Source organism: Dryobates pubescens, chromosome 5, assembly GCF_014839835.1.
Source record: "Dryobates pubescens isolate bDryPub1 chromosome 5, bDryPub1.pri, whole genome shotgun sequence".
NCBI classification, from domain to species: Eukaryota; Metazoa; Chordata; class Aves; order Piciformes; family Picidae; genus Dryobates; species Dryobates pubescens.
Window position 1 is genome coordinate 35964808 of NC_071616.1, and position 24555 is coordinate 35989362.

Sequence of the window (24555 nt, forward strand, 5' to 3'; positions counted from 1 at the left end):
AACAAGAGTTTGTCCTCTTGTTCCCCATCCTGTGTGACACTCCTTGAGGCAAATGTTTTCAATCAGCATTTGCAGTACCATTATTCTACCCTGTCCTCATCACTCCAGCCACAGAGCTGGTGGACAGGCCAACCCCTGCGCAGTGCCAGCTGCTGGGTGCAGCTCGCCTGCAGGTGCTACAGCACACAAAAATGTTTCAACCTGAGTCCCTGACTGTGACACTCCAGACACAAGCATCATGGCAAAATCCCTTCCCCAAAGATCTGATGAGCAAATGGGTTATATTTAGATGGGAAGAAAGGGCATGGCCAAAAATCAGGGCCTGGTCCTGAGCTGTGGTATTCAGGTGGCTTTTAATGCCTGCTTTTCTACTCTGATTGCCTTAGTGGCTGATTTTAAGATAGGCAGCTGGTTACAATGCAGCTCCAAGAGGGGCAGTAATATAAAGTGAGGAGATGCAGTGGGTGAGCTCAGAGAAAGGAAAGCATTGAGCAGAGTAGAGATGGAGGGGGATGCAACCAGAGATATGAATGGAAGTGAGAGTGTGTGTGGAAAGCAGGTGAGAGAGAAGGCCAAGTAGTAAATACACTACCCCCATGGACAATTTCACACCAAACATGCAGCCACTTAAGCTTTAACTGCAAAGTGCAGTGACCACTTACAAGATGCAGCTGGTCCATACAGAAGACTTACACAGGATTTGCTGTCATGGTCTGACAAGAAGATAGCAGCAAGGGAAAGCAGTTGCCTTGCCTTCCAGTTCCTGTACAAATCCATTTCTTGTGTGGATCAGAACTGGCCAGTTCCCAGGTGAGAAGGAACTCATCCTGCAAAACTGCCAGCACCCATAGGCAGTCCTGAATCCCCTTCCTTCTTGACTGTATCAGCATGGAGGGGCTGCTAGGACAGCAGTGGAAGACATATACACAATGTGAGATGCAGCAGCATAGAGCAATGTTTGGGAAATACTAACCCTTGATAACTTTCTTTTCTGGCAGCTGCTTCCTCACAAATGAAGGCTGTCTGTGCTGGAAACATCCTCCTGCTCCTCCCACTCCCCTGTGCTGCAAGGAAGTGCTGCTGTTCATTGAATCTTGGTACCTTTTTAGGGGCCCTGCATAAAAGTCCAGACACCCCATCTAACCAGGTGTGGAGCTAAACCCAGTGTCTGCCATAGGGATTGAATCCCAGCTCACCTTCAGCAGCTCTCAGCTCCCCTGCCTGTCTGAGCCCCCTCTGACCTAGTGTGGAGGAGGGCAGGACTCGTGCAGGACTTTTCAGCTGAGCAGCCTGCCTGGGGTAGCAATGTCAGTTTTCTAAGCGTCCTGTGGGTGCCACTCGTGTTCCAAGAGCTCTTGCAGAGAGGTTTGTGCCAGCACCAAGCTTCTGCAGTGGCAGAGCTGAGCTGATCTGTTCAAGCTCCCTGCATTTCTCTGACATGCCCCTCAGAGAGACATCTGCCTGACAACTTTGGGATCAGATGTCCCCTTGCTGACTTGATAACATCAGGCTTTGGGTTTTTTTCTTAATGGAAGTAAAATAATTCCAGCTTTTTTTAAAAGCTGGACCCAGGCCCAGTCTGTCGGAAGTAAAAATAGCCAAGTGTGCAGAGGGGACAGCACACAGAGCCAGGCTTAGTTTCTCTTTTATTTTCTGGGTACTAAAAATACTCTTAAAAGCTCTGTGAAGCTAAGCACTGGGCAGTGGGAAGTGCAGTCTAGGCCCAGTATCAGCTGTTGTGTCAGATTACGAGCCTCACCTCACTTTCCATTGAGTCCTATCACAAGCCCATGAACTGATAGGAACAGAAAGGTCTATCTTGCCAAAAGAGCTAGCAGAGGAGCCAAGCTACAGGGTTTGCATGGTACAGTATGTGTCTAGACCAAGAAGGAAACAACTAAAGAGAACACAGGGCAAGTGCTGGCCAGGCAGCAATGCCCACATGGCCGCTTTTGCTGAGCCTCCCCAACACGCCAGCCAGGCCCGGTGCCCACTGCTTGTTCTCCCAGGGTCTGAGCTGGGGTGGTGCTCTAGCTAGCAGAGATGCCCCAGTCCCCAGCAGCAGCAGTCAGTGTACATGAATTGGCATTGCCTAAGGAAGATGGAAAGTGTAGCTAAGGTCAGAGAAGAAAGGCAGGGATAACAGTTGTGCCTAAGGTGTCTTGTACAGAATCTCCCTCTCCCTTTTTGCTCTGAAACTGAAGAGAGACAACAGGATGTGGCAATGGGGTGAATGAGCCAGGAGGCCTATCAAAGAAATGGAGAACAATGACCATAGAAGTTAGGCTTGCCAAGATGGGGAAAGAAACAGACCACAGGGAAAGGCATCTCTGTCAAACAACAGTGCAGCATGACCAGCCTCTTGTTACTCTGAGATTCCAGTATGGGAAAAGGATAAGACCTACTACACTATTCTACTGCAAGAAGAGGCCAGTCCCTGGAAAATCTCCTTGTAGGTGACTAATGCAATTGCCCAACTCATATCAAATACAGGAAATCAAACTGATGTCAGCATGGCCAGGAAAATCCAGAACAAGCATGGTGCAGGTCAGCAAGCCTGGGAATGACACTTGCAATGGGAGGGTGGGGAACTCACCTGGGGAGGTGGGCAGTGGAGTTGAAAAATCCATCTCCTGTGTTGCAGAGGTCTATACAGAGGTAAAATCAGTTCAAGCAGGATGTTGCAGCCTGCTCCACAGTTGATGTTTTCAGGGATATGTTGGTCAGGTAAGAATGCTCCTTTGCTGTCTGTCTGGCTATAGAGTCCCTGGACTTGAAGGGATGGGTTAGCCCTGTGTTACCTGGCCATATCTGCTGCCAGAGGCTGTCTATGGCTTGGAGCAATGGCACAAAGCATCCTTGCTCCTCACATGGAAAAACACAAGCAGCATGTCCCAGGTGCTTGGTCCAAAGCATACAGGAGCTAGTGTAACCCACACAGCTTGCAAACCAACTCTTCTCCAATGCCAGCTGCATGGCTGCCAGCTCTGCAGAGATGTCTCTACAGCATTAGCTATTGCTGTCTCTCAAATGTACAGCTTCCTTCCTGTGCAGAGCCTCTCTCATCTCACTTCTCAATCACCCTGGAAAGTCAGGAATTAACAAGAACTCCAAGGGCAGATGGGAATAAAGAACACCTCAGTACTTTGTTTAGTTCTCTATAATGATCTCCACAGGCAAACACGCACTCACAGGTCCACGGTCCATGCAAATGTTCTGCTTTGCTTCTCATCCCAACCCTCTAAGCAGTCTGAAGCAGGACAGCACCTTTGTTGGCTATGTCACTCATGGCAGCAATGCCTGCACAGCAGCAGGCTGAGAAGTTCTGTGTGAAAAGAAGATCTGCAGGCACATGCTTGGCAGAAAAAGACCAAGGATGTCTTTCACAAGAGGACCTAGAAAGATGACAAAGCTCTGGCTCCATAGACTTTCCAAGAGGTAGTGCTCAGAGCTACATCCTCAAAGCAGTGCTTGCTGCCTAGAGGAACCTGCAGCCCTGCATGTGATTAAACTCAACTTACTTTGATAGCTTCCTTCTGAGCATCTGGGCTCCCTTGACAGGCAACAGAGAAAGCCTGGCACCTCCACATTAATCTCATTGGCCAGACACTTACCTGAGGAGCAATGATGACAGATACTTCACTGAACAACAAAGGAACTCCTGCAGGGTCAGACCAAGGCTTTCTCTAGCCCAGTTTTCTGTCTCAGTCTGCTTAGGTAGAGTGTATGAGCCTTTTGGAACAGGCAGAGGAGCGTAAGCTTGGGTCAAGAACCAAATATTTAGATACATGACATAACAGAGAGGCCTCCATCCCTGCAAAGAGAGAGGCCTGCTTGTGGTGGAGGTCCACAGAGGTGAGGGGGTTAGACCCATCAACACAGCGCTGCTGCTTTGGCCAGCCTCTTAGAGCACCTCTACTTGGGCTTTGCAGCTTTGAAGTCTCTCCTGAGGTCCTCAGCAGTGGCTTTCCTAACACTGAGAACTAGTGTCCACTTACTATTTCATTCTTAAATTAGAACAGCTGTGCCAGACAACTCTGAGTAAAGTACCTCTCAGGATACTCTGAAGCCTAAGGGCTGGCACATTCTTAATAGGTGAGTCAGGGGAAGTGATTGAGGATCTTAGCAAAGATGAGTGAATAGCAAATACAAGTCACCAGAGACTGAAAACATAGATGCACGTGCCTCAAGCTGTAGAACAGCGGGACATGCATTCGGTCCCACCCAACTCTTGCTCACCTCAGAGGATTTTACCTCTTGCACTGTGAGAAATGCCTAACCACTTGTAGCATAATGATTGGGGTCTAAACATCCCTGGATGGTTGCATCTTTTGTCAGCTTCTCCTTTTTGTGCAAGTTGTAAGAGCATTAAGCACCATTTTTGGTGACAGGAAGCACAAAGTGTTTATCATAAGCTTCTGCAGAGGTGATGTCTCTCTGAAACCACACAGATGGACAACATCTCTTGCAAAAGGCCCACCACAACATGAGTGGGAGGCTTCAAGGCTGAACACAAGTTCCCCTGGACCATCCTTCCCAACTGGGCAAAGGCATAACAGGGCTACTGTGTTGGGTTGTCTGGTGGGACCAGCAGCTTGCTGTGGGGCTGAGGAGCTTTGCATCCAAACATCTTTGCAGCTGCCTGGAAGTGCTCTGGCAGGGGGGCTGGACTGGGTGATCTTTTGAGGTCCCTTCCAGCCCCTAACATTCTGTGATTCTGCCAGATGTACATCAACAGAGCCTAGGCTTCATGTTTGGGAGTCCATATTCATGAATGGAGATTTAAGTCAGTTATGGCAAGAACCTAGGCAGATTCATAATTCAAAATTACTGGGAGGAACCAAACCAAAGAGATTCATAATCCATTGTATACGGCAGAAAGTGCGGAGAGGTTCTTGGTCCTGTGGCCAAAGAACAGATACCAAGTGCCATTAGCCCTGTGTGGACTTTGTGGGCAGCCCACCCCCGGGAAGCCTCCTCTTTGGAGCATTATCATCACCCTGTCCAAGGCAGAGCACGCTCCGTATCACACCAGCAGCCAGTACAGCTCCAGAGACATCGCAAACGCTCGGCCCGTGCTTCGGAAAAGAGCCCGGTGTGAATGGTACAGATATCACGATGCCATTCACTACACCTGGAGGTCCTCTTTCAGAGGACAGGGACTGCCTGTCTGGTTTTAAACACAGGAGTATTTCACAGAAAAAAATAAATAACAATGTGTCATTCTCTGTTACTCCTTTGGATGCCTCCAACAGCGATATTTCTGGCACCGGCTGGAGGCAGAAGACTCTATAAATACAAAGCCATTAAATCACATGAAGCAGCAACCTGATCAGGGCTGCCTTTTAATTTCCTGACATGAGCTGGCCACTAACCCAATTACCCAGAATCCCCGAGGAGCCCTCAGCCTTCCCAGGAAGCACAAAGCAAGAGCCTGAGCATATTGCAGGGATGTCAGCTGAGCTTTCACTGAAATCAAATATCTTTTTGAGAATCCACGGGCTGGAAGCAAGGATGGGGGCAGGAGGGAGAGGGGAGACGCCGCTGGAAACACTTTGCTCCATTGAGAGTTTCTTCCACTTGAAAAGAGAAATGAAACCCCCTGCTCTTGGTCATGTTGCTGGCAAGGAGCTTTGCTGTGAATTCGATTACCTGGATTGCAGAGAAGGATGAAGGCAAAGTTACTAAGCAGAAGCAGTTTGAGATGGCCAGCACGTGGAACCCATTGTTTAGATCCTGGATGACTGCGTGCAGTTTACAACATCACAGAGCCAGACCTGCCCGGGGTGACAGGTTTGTTTACCTGGGAGACATTTAGAACACCAGCCTCCAGCTGCAGCTGGCAAGGGAATTAACAAAGTTAAGAGTAAATACTAGGAAAGTTCCACTGGCTAAGGTTTCCTAACTAGCCAGGGTTTGGAAGAGGAGAAGCTTGCATTTAAGAGACAGTCACTTTGGAAATCTGGACATTACAGGCCCACCATGTCTGAAGTGGGATCACCTCCAACATTCACAGAGATGCAGACACTTAGGCAGCACAAGGGTTTTCAGGTTACTGTAGACTCCTGGGAAGCAGGGTATTCCAAAAGACATCAGGGGCAGAAGGAAAAGAGGCACAACTAAGAGCTGAATGAACTCAGTGGCTCTCTTCTTACTTCTCATTCATACTTCAGTACCTGGCCTTACAGTGTCAGTATTCACACATTCCAGAAATTACTACCTCAGAAATGAGATTAGACTGATAGCAGTTCAAGCTTGGGAGGAATGGTAACAAAGACTTTGAATTTGAACATCTTCTCCAACATTTCTTATGGAAAAGCATTAGGGGCAAAGGAGCAAAGCCTAGGAAAGGAATGTTGGACCTGGGATTGCTGCACCAGAGCAGACACGCTTCTGGGAAGAAACAGAGTCACGTAGATCCAATAAACCACATGCCTTTCCTGGATCATTGAATAACCTCCCTCGCTGTTACATAGCTTCCCTTTTCTGCATCCAGCTCAAGACCACCTTCTTTCCTTCAATTAGTCAACTTGACCCTGCTGGGTGACTCCTGACAGCCAGGAGGCTGGGCAAGAGGACAACTTCTCTTCAAAGACATTTACAGTGGAGCAAAATATCTCACACATGGCAGGCTTCCTACCCTGGGAATTCTCACTCCTGCTTTTATCACAAGAACTGCATGTAGATGTGGGGACTCCAGGAAGATCTTCTGCTTTTCTGAAATATCTGGTCTACCACAGGACACATCCCCAGGGCCCTGTCAGTCTTTGCCCTCTTTCTTGGAAGACAACCAGTGACATCTGCCAGAAACTGGGCAGAAGCCACTCACACATCTCAGAAAGTTGCTCTTGGGCCTCAGTCACAAGCAAGACTGTGAGGAGACAAGTCTGAGTGCTGGCAGGGAGCACAAGACAAATGATTTTCAGCAGCATAATACCCATTATTCCTATTAAGAAGGAAAGCAAGACTCAAAGGAGGGGAGGAGCTGCTCTAGACACAGTAGCATAGATTCTCCTGCAGCTTATGAAGAAGACAACAGTGAAGTTGTGCCCCTGCAGCCCATGATGGACTACAGGAGTGTACATCCACCCCACAGCCTGTAGAGGACATGCAAGAGCAGGTGGACATCACCATCCCTGCATGTGTTTAAAAGCCTGGTAGATGTGGTGCTTGAGGATATGGTGCTTGGGGATATGGCTTAGTGGTGGACTTGGTAGAGTAGGGTTTACGGTTGGACTCAATGATCTTTTCCAACCTAAATGACTCTACAATTCTATGGCATGCACTAAAGGAAGCCACACCTTTGTGCACAGCCCATGCCAAAAGAGAGTCCTGGTACAATTCCTGGTGGAATCCAGGCAAAGGTGAGTTTTCTGGAGGAACTGTGGCCTGTGGGGGCTCACACTGGAGCAGTTTCTTCCTAAAGGAAGAAAAGACCCATGCTGGGGCAGGTCCTGAAGAAATGCAATCTATGGGAAGGACTCATACTGGAGAAGCTCACAACAGACTCTATCCTGTGGGAGGGACTCACACTGGAGCAGAGGAACAGTGCAAGGAGGAAAGCGCAGCAGAGATGAAGTGTTATGAAGTGACCACAAACCTCCAGTCCCTATCCACCTGCACTGCTTAGGGTGGAAGGAGATAGACACAATGAGTGAGCTGAGCCTAGGAAGAAGCAGAAGTGGAAGGAAGGTGTTTGAGTTTTGGTTTTATTTCTCTTAATAAATGGCAATAAACAAAACTAATTTTCCCCAAGTCAAGTTTTGCCTTTTGTGACAGTAATTGTTGAGTGATCTCCCTGTCATTACCTTGACCCATGAGGCTTTTCATCATATCTTCTTCTACTGTTCTGCTGAGCAGGGGGAGTTAGCAACTTGCTGGGCACCTGGTGGGGCAGACAAAATCAACCCACCACACTGACACTCAGAGGTGAACTGACATCACTGTCCTCATCACAGTACCATTCTGCAAGGTGACACATAGGACTGGGACTTCAGAGAGGCAGCAGAGGTGTGGAGGGCAATGCTGTGACAATGTTTAACCAGCCAATGTCCAAAATCAAACCTCCAAGCCCTCTCACACAAGCCATGTGTCATCTGAAATCACACCTGCCTCCTGCAGCCAACCAAACTGCTGTAGAACAGAAAGGCCCTGTGTGGCTCGAGCATGAACACCAAGGGTACATGCTCCCCAGAACTGACGAGGTTTGGAAAGACCTGTGTCCTGTTCCCCCCACCCCGAAATGTCTCGAGACACCATTCACAGAGCTGCAGAGGTTCAGATCTACTTTGCAGAGGCCAGAATTAAAGAGCTACACTTAGGTCATTGTGGGCATAAGACAGACAGTGCTGGGAGCCAAGAGAGAGGAGTGGCCCAAGACAGGGCACGCTTTCCTTCACTGCCACCCCAACTAGCCAGGCCTGTATGTAGGGATCACCTTCTCCATTTGGGGTCAGTAGTAGGTTGTTCCGGTTGCTCTGGTGTTCGCAGAGCAGAGGGGCACACACTTCAACTGCATGAAACCGTGAAGGTGCAGCATCTCCCACTGCCTGCAGGCTGGTGCTTCAGCAAGAGCAACAAAGCACAAGGGTTCTGGGGACAGTGCTTTGTCACAGAGGCACTGGGACCAGACTCTGATGGAATTCTGGACTCCAGGTTGAGCAGCTTCCTATCTGAGCCTGCTAGTGAGGGGCTAATTAACGCTCTCTAGGGACACGCTCCAGATGGAAGGGAAAAGTGAGAGACAGGCAGCCAGACAGGCCAACACTTGAGACATCTGAGCCAGTTGGGCTCCGTGGGCAGAGCTTTCCGCTGCTGCTTTCCCCAGTGAGTCTGGCTTGCCCTGCAGCGTCACGCCAGGAGAACCTGAGACAGCAAAGCTCTGGTGTCAGTGCAGCTCCCTTGCTGCAATGCATTGATCGGAGCTCTCTTAAAGAAAGTGGCCTGGATATCTGAGACACCTATTGATTGCTCCATTGGCTCTCTTCCTGCCCTGATCCCCATTCACTCAGCACTGCACCTCTGTCTTGAGACCAGTCTCCCCAGATCTTAAAGGGCTACATTCACAGCTATTCAACTTCCTGCCAGCCATGCAGGGAGAAAAGAAGATGCCTGGTGACCCTCATATGCACTACCCAAGAAGAGAGCCTAAGTCTCTCCTGCAGCATCAAGCTGAGCATTTCAAGTGTAAGGCAGAAGCCTGAAGTCATTGTTACCTGTTTTTGCCATGTTTGAATCCTGGCACCTTCTGCCTGAAGAACAGGCTCCTGCCCCATGCTCAGTGGGCAGGAGGTGGTATGTATGATGACAATAACCAAGAAACTCTTTCCTCAGTGGAAGAAATCATGAAGCCCTTAATTAGTTACTAATGCCATAGCATACTAATGTTCTTCAGGACAATTTCTTCACTCAGAAATATCTCCACTAAGTTACCGGCCCAAAGGACATCAAGGAGAAGCCTGTCAAGAACTGATTTCTAGACCTTGCCTTTAACCACAAGACCATTTTGCTCCAAATTCCTGGTAATCAAGCAGGAGAAAGAACTTGGCTTAGCAACCTTCTGCTACGGATAAAACTAAGGAAAAAGAGGCAAAGTAGGAAGGGGAACTACTGACAGGAAAAAAATAAACCATAGCTCAAGTATCAAGACACATCTTGTCCTAATAAATGCCTGACTACTGCAAAACGGGCTCTCTGGGGAAACCAAGACATCAGGGACTTTTAAAAACAGTTAAACTACTAGAAATGTACAGCTGGGAACACTCCTGCCCTGGCAGAGAAAAAGGATAGAAGAGCTCATAGGATGAAAGACCAGAGACAGAAAAGGCCAACAAACCTTTGTCAAGTCTGTATTTTTGAACAAGCAAGCAATTATAGATTTGGTCTTTCGAAACTCCTGGCTCTGTGGAGACCAAAGACTAGAAAACTATTTTGTTCTGTTTGGGGATTTTGCTTTTAAAGATGAGTATTGATTGAATTCTGTACAGAAACGTTTTGTGCTTCCACCAGGCTTCACATAAAGTTAACTAATTGGTCCTCCCAATCGTTTTGCAAAGCAGAGCAGTATGACCCTTAGTTCTCAGCTTGGGAAACTAAGCAAAAGAAAGAGGAAAAAAAGATGCCTACCAAAGATCACTTGACCACTCTGTCAGGATACAGGAGTCCTATTTGCAGCTTGCCACTGCTCCTCTTGATATTGTCACATGTCCCTGCACGCCCTTACCATCGATAAATCTTTGTACTGTATATTCCACAGCTCTAAATATTATGGGCAGGATCACAGATACAGTAACATCAATAGCAAACCACTCTTCCCCAGTGGCTTTAATGATGTCAAATCAATCCCTGGATGAACAACTAAATACACTTCAGGAAAAAAAAAACAACCACCAAAAAAGAAACAGAGTAAACTTCCAGTTTGCCATGAGCAGTGTCCCGTGGGGTTCAGGAGTTCAGGCACAGAACAGTATGAGTGAACCTACCTTGTTTTCCAGGCTAACTCTGGTTTGGAAGGAGCTAACTGTTTTCACACAACTTGGAAGCTAAGTCACAAAGCTCTTCACAGGACCCTGCTCTGAGTTGTGTCAAACATCCCAGCAGAGGATGCTCTGGCCATGCAGTCAGACACACCAGTGCCAGCTCCTGTGACTCTGCTCCCCCAGATGCCAGCTCCAAGAGGCTCAACCGTTTGGATGCAGGGCAGCACAGACACAGGCAGCCAGCAAACCTGGGCCCATGCTGCTGCTCAGCAGGGTGATTGGAGCCACATCAGGCTTTTAGGGTTGTTTGATGGAATTCATATGAGCAGGCTAGAGTATATTACTTCTCTGTGCTCCCAGTGCCACTAGTGTGTATTGGTGTGTGGGCAGGGGATACATCCCCTCCTTGAACTACTGCATGCAGAGAAGCAAATTTCCAGTGGTCCCTCTTTAACTCCAAAAGTAGGTGCCTCCCTCCTAGCAGTGGATGAAGAGTCTACCACCTCTACACTTAGGTCAGGGAGGGTCAAACTACAAAAGTCTGTGTCTCCTCCCCTTTGTAACCGGTGTGCTCTAGCAGGAACTGCACATCCATCAAAGAACAGAACGGGGTTTAACATTTGGCCTACATTCTTAACAACAACTAGTCACCATCGGCATGCCCCTCAAGAAATGAAAGAGCCCTAGTGCTGCTATAATGTCAGTAAGGTGCATGCTGGCATCTTGGCTTCAGCACACAGGACTTATGCAGAGCACAGCCAGCTGCGGTTCCTTAAACAGGCTGCCATGCTCTGCCGGGCATAGCAATACAAAGGGTTGCATGCAATGCTTCTCCTTCCTTATCCCTCCTCACCCTCTGCCTATTCCAGAAGGACCCAAAGAAAACAAAACTCCAAAGTCAATCCATAAGAATGTATTCAGTTTCCACTGAATTCTCTGTGGTTCACTTTGAATGACAAGGATTGGGGAGGGCGGTTAGGGGAGGAAAAGCAGCATAAGATAGAAGCTGAACACTGCTCAGAGAGCACTGCACAGATCAACAGGCTTTGAAAATGCAGGTTGAGCACATGGGGCAGGGGACTTCCGGCAAACCTGTGTTGCCCACCATCTTCAGAAAGTCTTCTGAGTTGGAATGTGGGCAGACCTTCACTGCACACTGTGCCACAGCTCTGCATTAACTCCACCCTTCCTTTATGAAGCCAAGCTAACCTAGTCACGATCATGCAAAAGCCTCTTGTCCTCAACACTGCAAAATGACCTGGGGGGCAAGAAGAGCAACATCCTCCAGCCTTGGGCTCCTCAGGGAAAGGAAACACTCTCACACACCCAGTTTCCAGTTATTTGTCAAATTTGCCAGTGCTTGAAGTGACATCCTAGCATGAGGGTGCTGAATAGGACCACTCTGCTCACTAGAATGCCCTCTTGATCACTGCCCATCCTGACTCCTTTACAAAGCATGTACAAAGATAGCTTTGAAGAGCCAGAGGGCAAGCATGTAGTTAGCTTAGGAGATCTGCAAGGGCTGGAGTGCCAGGTACTGCTGGGACAGAGAACAATTCTCAGTCTGACTCTGTCTTACCTTCTTTTAGCATCCCCACTTTGAGGCATTTCATGAAGCGACAGGCCTGACAGGACTTGCGCCTCCGTTTCGTGATCTCACATTCGTTGGTGGCCGGGCAGCTGTATTCAATATTGCCTGCAACCAAACACAGAGATGGTCACCCATGAGCAGGCTGTAGTGCCCATATGCTCCCACCACCATCAGCCTGTGCATGCTGTATGCCTGCTCACTCGTTTTGTACACACACGTGCTGAGACCACAGGCGGCTGACGACGTCTCTTAGAAAGCTCAGCGCATTGCAGAAGAAAACCCAAAACTGCTCCAAGCTTCGGGAGAAACGTGCCCATCCAGGGGGCTGACTGCAGAGCTGGGCTTACAGGCACAATGTGTCCTCCAGGCATGTCATCATGCCTTGTGCTGCATCCCTTATAACCTGGCACATTCCCTTAAGTCCAGGGCTTAGAGTGGGAGCAGTTCAGACATTAGCAGCATTCCCTTTGCCGCCAGTCTTACTCCATGTCTGTGGGATGGATGTCACCTGTCCTTTCTTGCCTTGCTTGGGGAAGCAGGGAGCTCAGAAATGGCATTTCCTCCTCTGCTTCTTCCTGCCAGCTGGCACAGAAAAGCAAGAAAGCAGTAGGCCTGGAATGAGAAAGACGGATAAGATGTGCTGTAAAATGAGCAAAAGCTCTCTATGCAAACCTCTCCAGTTTTCCTTCATTGGTCCTGTGTACCTGCCCCTCATCTCCCTGCTCAGAGCATCAGCATTTCTTTCCTCATTCCATTTCATTCATGACCACTTCGCAGCACTGCCTCCAAGGAAAAAAAACAACAACCAAAAACCAAACCAAACCAAACCAAACAGGGCGAGAAGCATCCCAAAGTTATTTCTGGACACACTGTATTTTATCACGAAACAGGAATGTAACTGAAGCATGGACGTGAAGGTCTGACATGAGGATGTAGGTAGAATTATGCTGGATCACAGTGTAATGGAACAGTTTTTCAGTCCTAGAAGACAACAAGCAAAAATAGCTGTCTCCATCCTGTCATTCACTTTGGAGGTGAGGGCTATTAAATGTTTGCCATGGAGCAAGACCGGAAACCTAAGCTTGACACCGATGCGTTGACAATGACAGTATGGTTAAGGCAGTTTAGCTACTGGGGAAATTAGGCAGTTCCAAAAAGGATTTCTAAGCTTTACAGTCAGTGTAGAAGGATGGAAGAGTTGGTTGGGTGGTTTAGAGCAGGAAGCTGAGATTCAAGATTTCAGTCAGAGCTGCAGGGAGGAGTGCAGGCAAGAACTGAGAAAACACACAGTAAGGACGTTCTATACCAGCGGATTAGAAGCAGGCTCACACTTCAGTAGTGCTGGGACAGGACTGGAGTTTTGTTCCTACTTCTGGAATGGATTTCTGTGCTCTTGTGTAACACCCTTCCTTCAATCTGACAAATTCCAATCTCTAAAGGTGGTGATTAGACCTTGGGACTAACCAAAAAGGCATAAAACCCACTGGAAATTCATGTGAAAAGACAGAGCACAGATTCAAAAAGAAGAAAGTGCCATTTGATTTATCTCACTATGCTTGGCACATGCTGGGTGAAACCCCAAAAGCACACAAGCCCTGAAGGTGATCTGCCTGCTGGTCATAAACCTTCTACCTCTTGCCTCTGGTTTCGTCACAAGACTTGGCAACTTGCTCCAGCCCAGCCACCGCATTCCTCACCGCCGCACACCTGCCACCAAAGCTGTTTGCAGGAGCAGAGTGTGCTGCAAAGCTGCTTCCATTCAGACTGTATTTTGTCATTGTGCAGAACCTGAATTTCAATAGCCAGCAACGTATCAACATTCTCAAAGAGCTGGAAATTGAGATTCAGGCTTCATCTCAAGGTAATAAACAAACTTCTGCTCTTTAGATACAGACCTACAACACTTTGCAGATCCATGAGTATGGAGGCCCTCACCTCATGATCAAATACTTGCTGTGCCCCACACAGGAAGGAACAGAGCAGGAACAAACCTGTGACAGAACTCAAACAGTCCTGCTTTGGGAGGTTTTGCCTTAGTTTCAGTGCCCCCTTTCCTCACTAAAGCCAGAGGTCTAGAGAGATGTGTGATTTCAGATTTTGTGGTTCCAAGGCCAAAAATTTGCCCTCTAACACACAGAGACACTACACCAAGGCCACTGAGCCCTTATAGCAGCAGGAAGCAGTGACAGCCCTCACCTGGCAGCTCCACACTGTGTCAAGCAGATTCCCTGCTTCCCTATGCCCTCAGCCTATGGATCCCTTGACAAGCAAAGTACTGGAAGTGGTCTACAAAACATACATCACAACTAAATGTCAGAGCAGGTGTATAGATTACCATAATGTCTCCTTCTCTGGAGACATTCAAAACCTGCCTGGATGCATTCCTGTGCTCACTCCCCTAGGTGATCCTGCTTTGGCAGCGGGGTTGATGATCTTTGGAGGTCCCTTCCAAACACTAATGTTCTGTGATTCTGTGAGACACGTGCTGTGTATACAGCTTCAATAAGCAGGGATCATGACTGTCAAAGGAGCAGAGCCAGAGGAGGGTAGGCCCTGGGCAAGATCTCCTTCCTGGATGGCAAAGCAGTGGCCACCATGTAGTGCAGCAGCCACATGGTTTGCTGGTAAGCACAGTGCTGGTGGGATGTTCTGTTCAGCATGCTTATTGCCCCTTATGCACACTGTGCCCAGTCCAAAAGCAAAAGCACCAGAAGCTGGGTCTTCCAGCCCAGGCACAAAAGCTAAAGGTGAGGCTGGCTGTACTCTCTTCACACCAGACAACACTCCCAAAATAAATGGAGTTTTCTATCAAGCCCCAAAACATGCTCTGCACTGCACGGATTGAGAGCCATGGCTGGAGGCAATACCTGCAGGAAACAGGGACATCACCAGGGAAGGCACAATCAGCATTACCCAAGCAGAACTCATCCAAGAAAAACCACCCTCTCCAAAACTTTAATGAAGTTCTCTGACTCTTTTTTTCTTCTTTTTTTTTTTTTTGACTCAATTTCTTTTATGGGTGCTGGGGCTGGCTGCCAGCACAGTGAGCTGCTCATAGCTCCCTGTAATTTCTGTAAGTGCCCTGTGATAAAGTGATGAGATTAACTCATCGAAATTCCAGCAGCCTCGCAGTGGCTGCCGGTCACACCACCCGCGGCAGCCGGCACCGGGGCTCAGAGACAGCTTCCCCTTCACTGCAGCGGCTGGGGGTGCTGCAAGGCCTGGCAGAAGAGAGGCAGCACACAAGGGTGCACATGGACAAGTCTGTCTGGCAGTTCTAGGCTGATGCCTGGGAAAATTTTCCACAGATTCAGTAGAAAAGTAGTTGAATGTAAATAAATTACCATTGGATGCAAAAGGTCTAAATAACCACATTGGTCTGACTGCCAACATAAAGTTAGTTGTATGAACTCACTCTTGCTCTTTTCAGCTTCTTTGCTCTAGCTGATACCAGCTGGTGCTTTTGCTTGGCTGCTGCTGACCTTGGCTGTGTTCCTGTTGTGGCTGAGCACTACCAAGCTACTCTCTGCTCTTTTCTCTCTCTGTGGGTTGGGGGGAAGGGAGCAGGGAGGGGGACGCTGTTGGTTTTGTCCAGGGGGGTTCTTGTGTGGTCAATGTTGTATATTTTGCATCTCATGTTTCTAGATTTTAGTGTGCTTCATTTGCTTTCCAACTGAGCTGGTCTGGCAATTTTATTTTGGGGGGTAATTTCAACCCACCACAGTCTGCTTGCTAGCATAAAATTGAAGTCAAGTCTCTGTGTGTTCTGAACTGCAGATTATATGACCCAGAAGGAAAGGGCAGACATCAGGACAACCTAAGAGAGAAGGCCTTGCTTTGAACTGTTGCTTATTAGAAGAGATTTCCTTGACCTAGACAACAATACTTACTTTTGATCTGAAAAAACTGCTAGGGCTCCACTGATGCCAAGGCACAAAATTTACCTAAAAGAATGGCTTAAAAAAATCAAACGGCGGGTGACCAGATCAGAATTTGTTCTAAGACTTCATATGTCACTTTGAAGGGCAAATCACTTCCTCTCTGTTTGCTTGTCTGCAAGAGGACATGAGCACAGAATCATAGAATGTTAAGGGCTGGAAGGGACCTTGAAAGATCATTCAGTCCAGTCCCACTACCAGGGCAGGAGCACTCACACCAGATCACCCAGGAACGCATCTAGGCAGGCACCAAACCTACCTGATGGGAAGGGCATGAGTCTTGAGTCATTAAGGTTTAACTGTATTTTAAAGCCTTTAGATGAGAGATGCTAAGAAATAGCCAAGGACTATTAAAGTGATAGATCATGGGTTGGAGAACTGCAAAATTATCCTGCTTGCTGTAAAATTAGACCTATGACTGTCAAACAGTTTGGTACATATTTTAACAGTGCACACATATGAGGAGTACCTGCAAACTGCACACAAGAGCTTGGTCATTCAAGAGGCCCCACAGACACCATACCTCTGTGGCAGAGGAGGGACTGGGAAGAGAAGAATGCCTCCTTGGGCTTGGGGAGCGCAGTAAGGTCCTACCCAGCTCCTGCTTAAGTTATGGAAAGGGCTGCTCAAAGGAGTTGAGGTCAGAATTACTACAGCCCTGAGAGCACAAGCTGCTCCCTGCTCATTGATCTTGCCTTTCTCTAAAGTCTTTCTACAACAAAATTCAGGAATTATCAGGCAGCAGCAGCCAAGAAAGGCTTTAAAGCTAAACATTTCCAGAAAACCCTTCTCTCTCCTATTTTCCTGCTTTGTTTTTCTTGTTTTTCACCGTTCTTTACCTCTCCTCTCTTCCTTGCATACTCAGCCTTGCTCTGCACTGTGGCATGCAGACCTCTCATCTCCTTTGGATGACTTCTGAGGGCCAGATGACTGCAGCTTTTCCACAGTTTCAGAGGAAAACCCATATCCAGACATATCTGCTATTAAGTTCCAAGTTCCATTCATTCAAGCCTTCCCTCTCGCCTCTCTGATTTGACAGAGCGTGCTGCAGCTGTGAACACGGTATGGTGCCGCTCTCTGACAGATCCCTGGGGCCAGAAAGCAGAGAGCAGGAATTCCCAGGGAGATCCATCTCATAGGTGTCTCAGCTCATGCATTTGTTTGCTTTTATCAACACTTTTGCAACAACTGTTACACTGCCCTCCTGGGGCTTGTTGCTTTGTGGGGAATTTTTCAGTGGGGTTTTGGTTTGGGGGATTTTTATATTGTTGTTGTTGTTTTGTTTTGTGGTTGCCTTTGTTTGTTTGTTTTACAAGAACTGCTTGCAAAATTCTGTAGTCTTAGGTGTAAGGCCTCCGTGGTACAGCTGTTCTGCATGACTGGGACAGTCTGAAGGATAAAGCAACCTGATTTTTCAGCAAGCTGTTAGCTCGGATGACTCTTTCATTTCAGTACCCACAAGCTCTTGTCCTGAATACTTTTTATCTCAGATCATTTGGAACCTGGAAACTGTAAAACAGCCCTCAGTGAATGCAGTACCAGGCCAGCACCAGTCTGACCTTCTGAACCAGGATGGCAAGTGCTAGTAATATGCATGGAGTGGGTTCTCTGTTAATTTCATTTAAACCAGCCCTTCTAACTGAGGTATCGTACCCTGTGTGTTGGTGTGAGTAAGAGTAACAGAAACGTGAGGGCCAAGGTTTCAGGACTCTTGATACTATGAGAGGGAAAGGGGGTAGCCATAGGTGTAACACCAGAACTACTTGCCTCCTCAGGGCGGCACACTTGGCTCCTGCTCCTCAAGAGAGGATCTGGACATTTCATACAACCTTCCTCACAGAGATGTGGTGCTCAGTGACATGCTTTAGCACCAGAGTTGGTTGGGCTCAATGATATTAAAGGTATTTTCCAACAAAAATGCTTCTATGATTCAATGAAAACAGCCTCCTGCTTGCACTAAGACACGAGATGTCCTGAAGCTCCCTGCTGGCAGCACGTTTGTAGGGCTTCTGACACAGAAATGCCTTACTGAAGTTCCACAGTAAAGATCCTTCTGCACAGAGCTCTCCATGCAAATGCGCTGAGCTGAGCTGCACTGGAGATGGTTTTCTGAATCCAAGTGCTAGAGCTGTGAATAGTGAACAGCTTTCAGGCAATAGATCCAATGCTTGGTGAAGCTTCAATAGTTTTTGGAAAGCTCAGAATATCTCCTGTGTTTTGGCTGTGAACTCCCACCTGAAAAGTTGCAGGACAGAGAGACAGGACAGGCCTGGCTGCTGTGGCTGCTGCTGCAGGGACACAAAAACTCCCATCTGCATCTCACAGACCCTTGGGTGATCCTGTGGATGGTAACACTCTTCTGCACACAAAGATGGGCAAGCTTTCTCAACCACTCCTTCCATCCTTTGCAGGAGCCACTCTAACCACTGAAATGATAAGCAGGAAGTCCCAGAAGCCTCTGGATTTTGTTACAAGCCTGTTATAAACCCTTACAAGTCCTCTGAGCTGCATTACCAGCATTTTAAGCCCCTTATTGTTGTAAGAGCATCCTAGAGCAGCAATTGTGTTGCTACACTCACTGAGTTTGAAGCCTGCAAGACTCACACAGGGAATTCGCAGGTGCAGGCACTCTGCCTGACACACAACCTGTCTGTGTAGAAGGTGTTGGTAAATGTGTCTCTTCTCCCTGACTTTCCAGGAACCAATTCTTCCCAGTATTGCTCCTTGGAAGTCCTGTTGTGTCACCTTAGGGGTGATACACATAATGAGGTGATTCACAAAGATCAGAGAGAGAAGTGCTAATTCAGATTTATTTTGCTGGGCTTTAACCTTTTACTTTAATGGGTTAGTTTAGAAAGAGCTTTAATTGTCACCATTTGAAGACAAAAAATAGATGAAGGGGAGTAATAGCCATGAATATGTTATAGCATCATGGAATTGTTAGGGTTGGAAGGAACCTCAAGGATCATCTAGTTCCAGCCCCCCTGCCATAGGTAGGGACACCTCACTAGATCAGGTTGCATGTTCTGTAGTTGCAATCCAGTATTTGTCTGAGAGTGTAACTGCTGCTGTGGGATGCCACATTATGGTTGGTACCAGATTTCCAAATGAGTATATTGCAAACCACTTGGTGTGGTAGTCCTTTATGATGTGTTTTCATTCACAGAATCACAGAATTGTCAGGGTTGGAAGGGACCTCAAAGATCATCCAGTTCCAACCTGCCTGCCAATGGCAGGGACCCCTCTCACTAGATCAGGTTGCCCAGAGCCACATCCAGCCTGGCCTTAAAAACCTCCAGGGATGAGGATTCTACCACCTCCCTGGGCAGCTTGTTCCAGTGTCTCACCACCCTCACAGTGAAGAACTTCTCCCTAACATTCAATCTGAATCTACCCATTTCAGAAACATCCAGAACACATCTTTCATGGAACAGACCCATCCCTTCACACTCAACCAACATGAATTTCTTGGTTTCAAATCAGATCTCTCTTAGCTATCAGTAGTAGCCTAATTCAACATGCTTGAAACTCAGATTCTCTCCTATCTTTGCTAGATTACACCTTCCACAATACTCACAAAGTCAGGTGGTGCCAATGGCACGTGGTTTTGTGGAGGGCATTTACATCATGGAGGTAAATACAGACTGCCACTAGAATATAACGGAGTCCCAAAGCACAAACCAGTACAATGACAGAGAAATAGGATATAATTTCTTCCAGACACCCTGGCTGGTTAAAAATGCATCAAGTCAGTTCAGAATATCTGACTCTGCCTCAAAGCATGGGAAGTCCAGCCATGGGGTTCAAACTAGCATGTGCAGAGAGAAGGGCCTGCAGTCCAGTGGTGTGTACTGTCAAGTTTTCACCTTTCTACCTCAAACAGTGCCGGTGCTGCAAAGTGGAAATGACACACAGGCTTCCAGGCCTTGATCCCTCTCCTGGGCCATGTAACACAACATGAGAGAGGTCACAAGTGTAACCTCCCCATAACCTGTGGGCCAGGTTGGGATGTCTTGCATGATCCCAGTTTAGCTTAACAAAACCAAGCACTCCAATTCAGCTTAAAGGGCATCAGTGGTTTAGGTTTTCCTGAATTCTTTTTCACTCCTATCATCACAATCCTCATTAAGAAAATCTGACTTGGTAAAAATCTGCTTCTCTTTGGAAAAATTCCACTGATGGAAAACACCAACATAGCAGTGTGGGTGAAATCAGAGGTAATGAGCCATATCCATGCTGGCTTTCACCCTATCTTCTCCCCATCACCTGAAAAGCAACATCCCCCACGCTGTCCAGGACAGCCCAGCTTCCCCTGGCCAAGCAGGAAAGTGAACTGCAGAGCTGTCAAGCTCCATAAAGGTCTGCAGCTTGGATGTCCATTCTCCTCACTGCTGTAGTAGCAGCAGGAGAAGCAGAGCACCTCTCACAACATCCTCTTGCCTTAAGATATGCAGGAGTTACATGAGTTAATGCAGATGAAAAAAAGAGCAATAGGCAGACTGGAGTCATTTGTAGCAGTGGAGGAGTGGGATAGTTGGAGGGGGGACATAGCCTGAAGTTCTGCTTCAAGACCAGGGGTATCTAAGTAGAACTGAGGTACTCTAACCACACAGGACAGTTTTGGACCTATTTTATAGAAGCATGCAGTTACAGGACAAGGGGCAATGGCTTCAAGCTGGAGAAGAGTAGATACGTTAGGATGTTAGGACAAGTTCTTTACTATGAGGGTAGTGGAAGACTAGAACAGATTGCCCAGGGAGGTGGTTGAGGCCCCTTCCCTAGAGATATTCAAGGTGAGGCTTGACAAGGCCCTGGGCAACCTGATCTAGTTGTGGGTGTCCCTGCTGACTGTGGGGAGGTCAGAATAGATGACCTTTGGAGGTCCCTTCTGGCCTGGACCATTCTATGATTCTATGCAGTATTCTATACAGTATTATGTAATACTGTTACCAAATGTAGGGCAAGCAGATTAAGTTCTCTCACAACAGTAATCAGTTTTTCATCTTTCAATACTCAGCCACAGAAAAGTGAAGTGTGTGGTCTGGGACCACAAAAGCCTGATGATTAATTTACCTATTGCATCTCCCAAGCACCTGGGAAATCCTGGGGACAGAGCTACACTTCTGTGCTCAAACCATTCCTAGATACCAAATTCATGACAAGTCTTGTGACGCTAGCAGGGAATGCAATTATGTAGCATACAAGTCTGCATGCTCTCTGATCACCCTAAATCAATGCTACTCAGCCTGGATGAAGATTTCCCCATTGCTTTGGTTAGATGCTTAATACACCTACTGAATATATCAGAGTTCCAGAATGAACACCTTTGGAAGTTCTTTTGCCACCTCCTGTCTCTTTTACATGATCCTTAAACCCTTTCCCCCTGCATACCCATGGCTGAGATTGGGTATTGCATGCACCACAGCAGAGCCCTGGGAATAGTGCATTTTCTTGGCTGAACCAAACCTTGCAGCCCTGATTCCTGCTAATCCCTTTGGGCTCAGCCTTCATCTCCACAGCTCAAATTGCTCACCCTCTGGCACAGCACGCTCAACTCTCCCACTATTCTCAGGAATAAAAGCATTTTGGTACCTCAGTCACCAGCCCAAGCTGATGACAGGGTGAGAGAAATCTCCACTTATTCCTCTTCCCCCATCTGTTACATGTTAATAGGCCATCAATTAGGGAACCATAGGGAGAATATAGCTGTGCAGGGGAGAGGGCTGACACGGGCTCCAGGTACTGCTGCCCTGCATCATTTTCTTTCAATTTTCTCTGAAAACTGCAGAAGTTTCTAGGTCTTTTTCTCTCTCCAGGTTAGGCCTCTGCTCTGCTCTGCCACAGAGGTGCTCCCATGAGGGGTTAATTTTTCAGTCTCTTCTTATGTAAGGAGCCCCTAGGGCCTTGCTTCAGTGTATTACCCTGTCCCTCCTTTAGCACCTGAATGCGCCAAAAAGAAGCACTGGGAAGGAGTCCAAGTGCTGGAGGAGGGACAGAGGCAGTGCTGACAGTCAGAAGTGCAAGTAAAAGTTCACATTCAATCACAGGAGATTCAGCAATGACAAATCACCAAAACCCTGCCAGGGAAGAGGCCAGTGCACTAGTGATGGCCATGCTTTCCACACAGCATAATAAAAGAGGAAGAGGCAGAGGGGCAATCCAGAGCGGTCATTTACACAGCTGGATAACAGTAAGGAGAGACCTCTAGAATGTACGAAATGTCTGAATTTTGCAGAAACCTGGGCTGAACTGCACCCTGTAGTGCTCTGTCCCCTCCAGAGCTGAAGATTCCCAGTGACAAGAGTGTAACCAGGCCTGTCCAGTGAACAAAGGTAACATGAGTGCTCTCCCCACGTGCATTTCTTTCATTCCACAGGAGACAAGGAAGTGTTGGTGTGCTGTACTGACCCCAGCCAACAGCCAAATACACACACAGCTGCTTGCTCACTGGACATGTGCCTCTAGTCAATCCACCACAGCTGGATAAACTTCATATACTTTTTACACTGACAGGTGAATGATCCTGTCCTCTTTCCCCAGTTCAACAGTGTAGGAAATAAAGGGAGTATCTGTAGGTCCAGGCATGTTTGGTCACATGGGGCCATCCATGGCTACTGGAGCTCGCCTGGGTGCACTCCCACCTTTGGCTATGCTGTTGTACGTCTGTGCACATCTGCAGCATACCTTCAGCAGTCTGGGGACACAGACACACACATCATATGTGAATTGTACATGCACTGAGGTTTTCAAAATCACCTGAGAAATCTCTCATCCTTAACAAGACTGACAAAACCTGGGTATCTCTAGCTCTTTCAATGCCTTCTTCACAGAAGTTGTATCTTAATGAAAAGGGTTGGTGGAACTGGAAAAGGAGAAACTTAGGATTGATTCTCATCCACATGCCCTGCTGTCCAGCTTTTTGGTGAGGTCTGTCTGGGAGCCATGGCCACCAGTTAAGACTGGTAGGACAGAGCATGAACTCTCGTAATGCTAGAGCATCCTCCTCAAGTTGCAAACATCTCTCAAGAGAGGCCATCTCTAGACAGGGGCACCCACTCTTCTAATGGGCCTTAAAAACACCTTTAGAGCACAAAACATTTCCTTTCCAGACATTGCTCCACTAGCAGACATATTATCAGAGGCTGGAAGATCCACCACCAGATCTATTGGCCAGTCAGGCTAGGAACTTGACAATGCTCCTAAAATCACAAAGAGTAACTTCATGTCCAGGTTGACTTGTGAGGAACAGCGTTAAACAGAGGAGAGAGGAAGCACACAAAAGGGTGGGAGGTTAGGGGCATTACACTCACCCTCCCTTTCCTCCTTTTCTCTTTCACGGGAACACCGGAGTCTCAGCAATGTCTGGAGCTACCTCCCAGTTTTGCTATGGAGTGAACGTCTGGGTTTCCCTCCCTTCCCACCATACCTTGAATAGTCCTCTTGAAGAAGGCTTTGCAGGCCTCGCAGGAAGCCACGCCGTAGTGGTAGCCAGAAGCAATGTCCCCGCAGACCAGGCAGAGCCGCTTGGGGATGGCGTTGAGCATGTACTCGCACTTGGTGGGGGAGTCCTCCATGATGGCGCTCGCGCAGTCGTCGTAACGCTTGCGGCAGGACCCGCCGCCGATGCCCGTGCCGTTGAACATGGGTGGCGAGTCCAGGCCGTTGGGGTGGCCGCCCATGGCGATGCCGTAGCCACCGCTGGCGTCGGAGGAGCCGCTGGGGCTGTGGTGGCTGATGGCGTCGATGCCGGAGGACGGGCTGGAGGGCTCGGTCTTGATGAAGGACCCACAGCTGGAGGAGAGGTGCCGCTCCTCCGTGGCCATCCTGCCAAGCAGCCTGTGGGGAAAGAGCAAAGGCACTCAGCAGCCTCCTGGCCGAACCCAGCTCCAGGCTGGTCAAAAAGAGAGCCCTTCTTGTCCTGCCTCAGTCCAACTCCACTGGCAGTTCAACCCCACCCAGGTCCTTCTTCAGGAATATCAGTACAGCTCACTAAGAACAGCCCACCTACACCACACAAACTCACACTAGAATAAAGGTCAGACTATTTGAGAAGATCATTATTTCAGGCTGTTCACAGGCTACACTGCTGGGAAGGGGCAGCAGTGATGATGAGGGCTCCAAGTGCAATGCATCCCTGGGACACCAGGAAGAAATGAGCCTGTCTGTGGCAGGCCAGGTGAAAAGGATGATTGGTTCATGATGAGCTGCTCTGGCTCTAAGCAAAAAGTTCACTAGTGGACTCTGAAGAAAGGACCTGCTCAGACTGGATTTTTGTTTGTAATTTGATTAATTTTCATCTTGGATCCCTTCCACCCCCACACTTCACTATCATTACTAAAAAGGGAGCTTAGAAACAGAAGGAAAATCATCTGATCAGAAGTTTCCTCTAGCTTAATCTTAATCTTTCATCTATTTACTGGTATGAGGCTTTTGCATGGAGGTGCTTCTCTCAAATTCCTGCTACTTCGAGAAAGGGTATATGGAAAGGACAGCATCTTCACTGAATTCACAAGCTCTTCTTATTTATTTTACTCACAGCTAGTCTTAC

At 47.8% G+C, this 24555-nt stretch overlaps 1 protein-coding gene across 2 annotated transcripts in view; it reads right to left on the reverse strand.

Moving 5' to 3' along the window:
* Positions 1-23857, reverse strand: part of ESRRB (estrogen related receptor beta) — a 43740-nt gene extending 19883 nt beyond the window's left edge. The window contains exons 1-2 of one of the 2 annotated variants that reach the window (XM_054162004.1): positions 23434-23845; positions 12058-12174 (exon numbers count right to left, since the gene is read on the reverse strand). In XM_054162004.1, coding sequence (XP_054017979.1) covers positions 12058-12174; positions 23434-23830 — 514 coding nt within the window. In that variant the 5' untranslated portion in view covers positions 23831-23845. Of the gene's footprint in view, positions 1-12057; positions 12175-23433 lie in introns of both variants that reach the window. The other variant, XM_054162005.1, reaches the window with a different exon arrangement.
* Between the last annotated feature and the right edge of the window lie 698 nt (positions 23858-24555).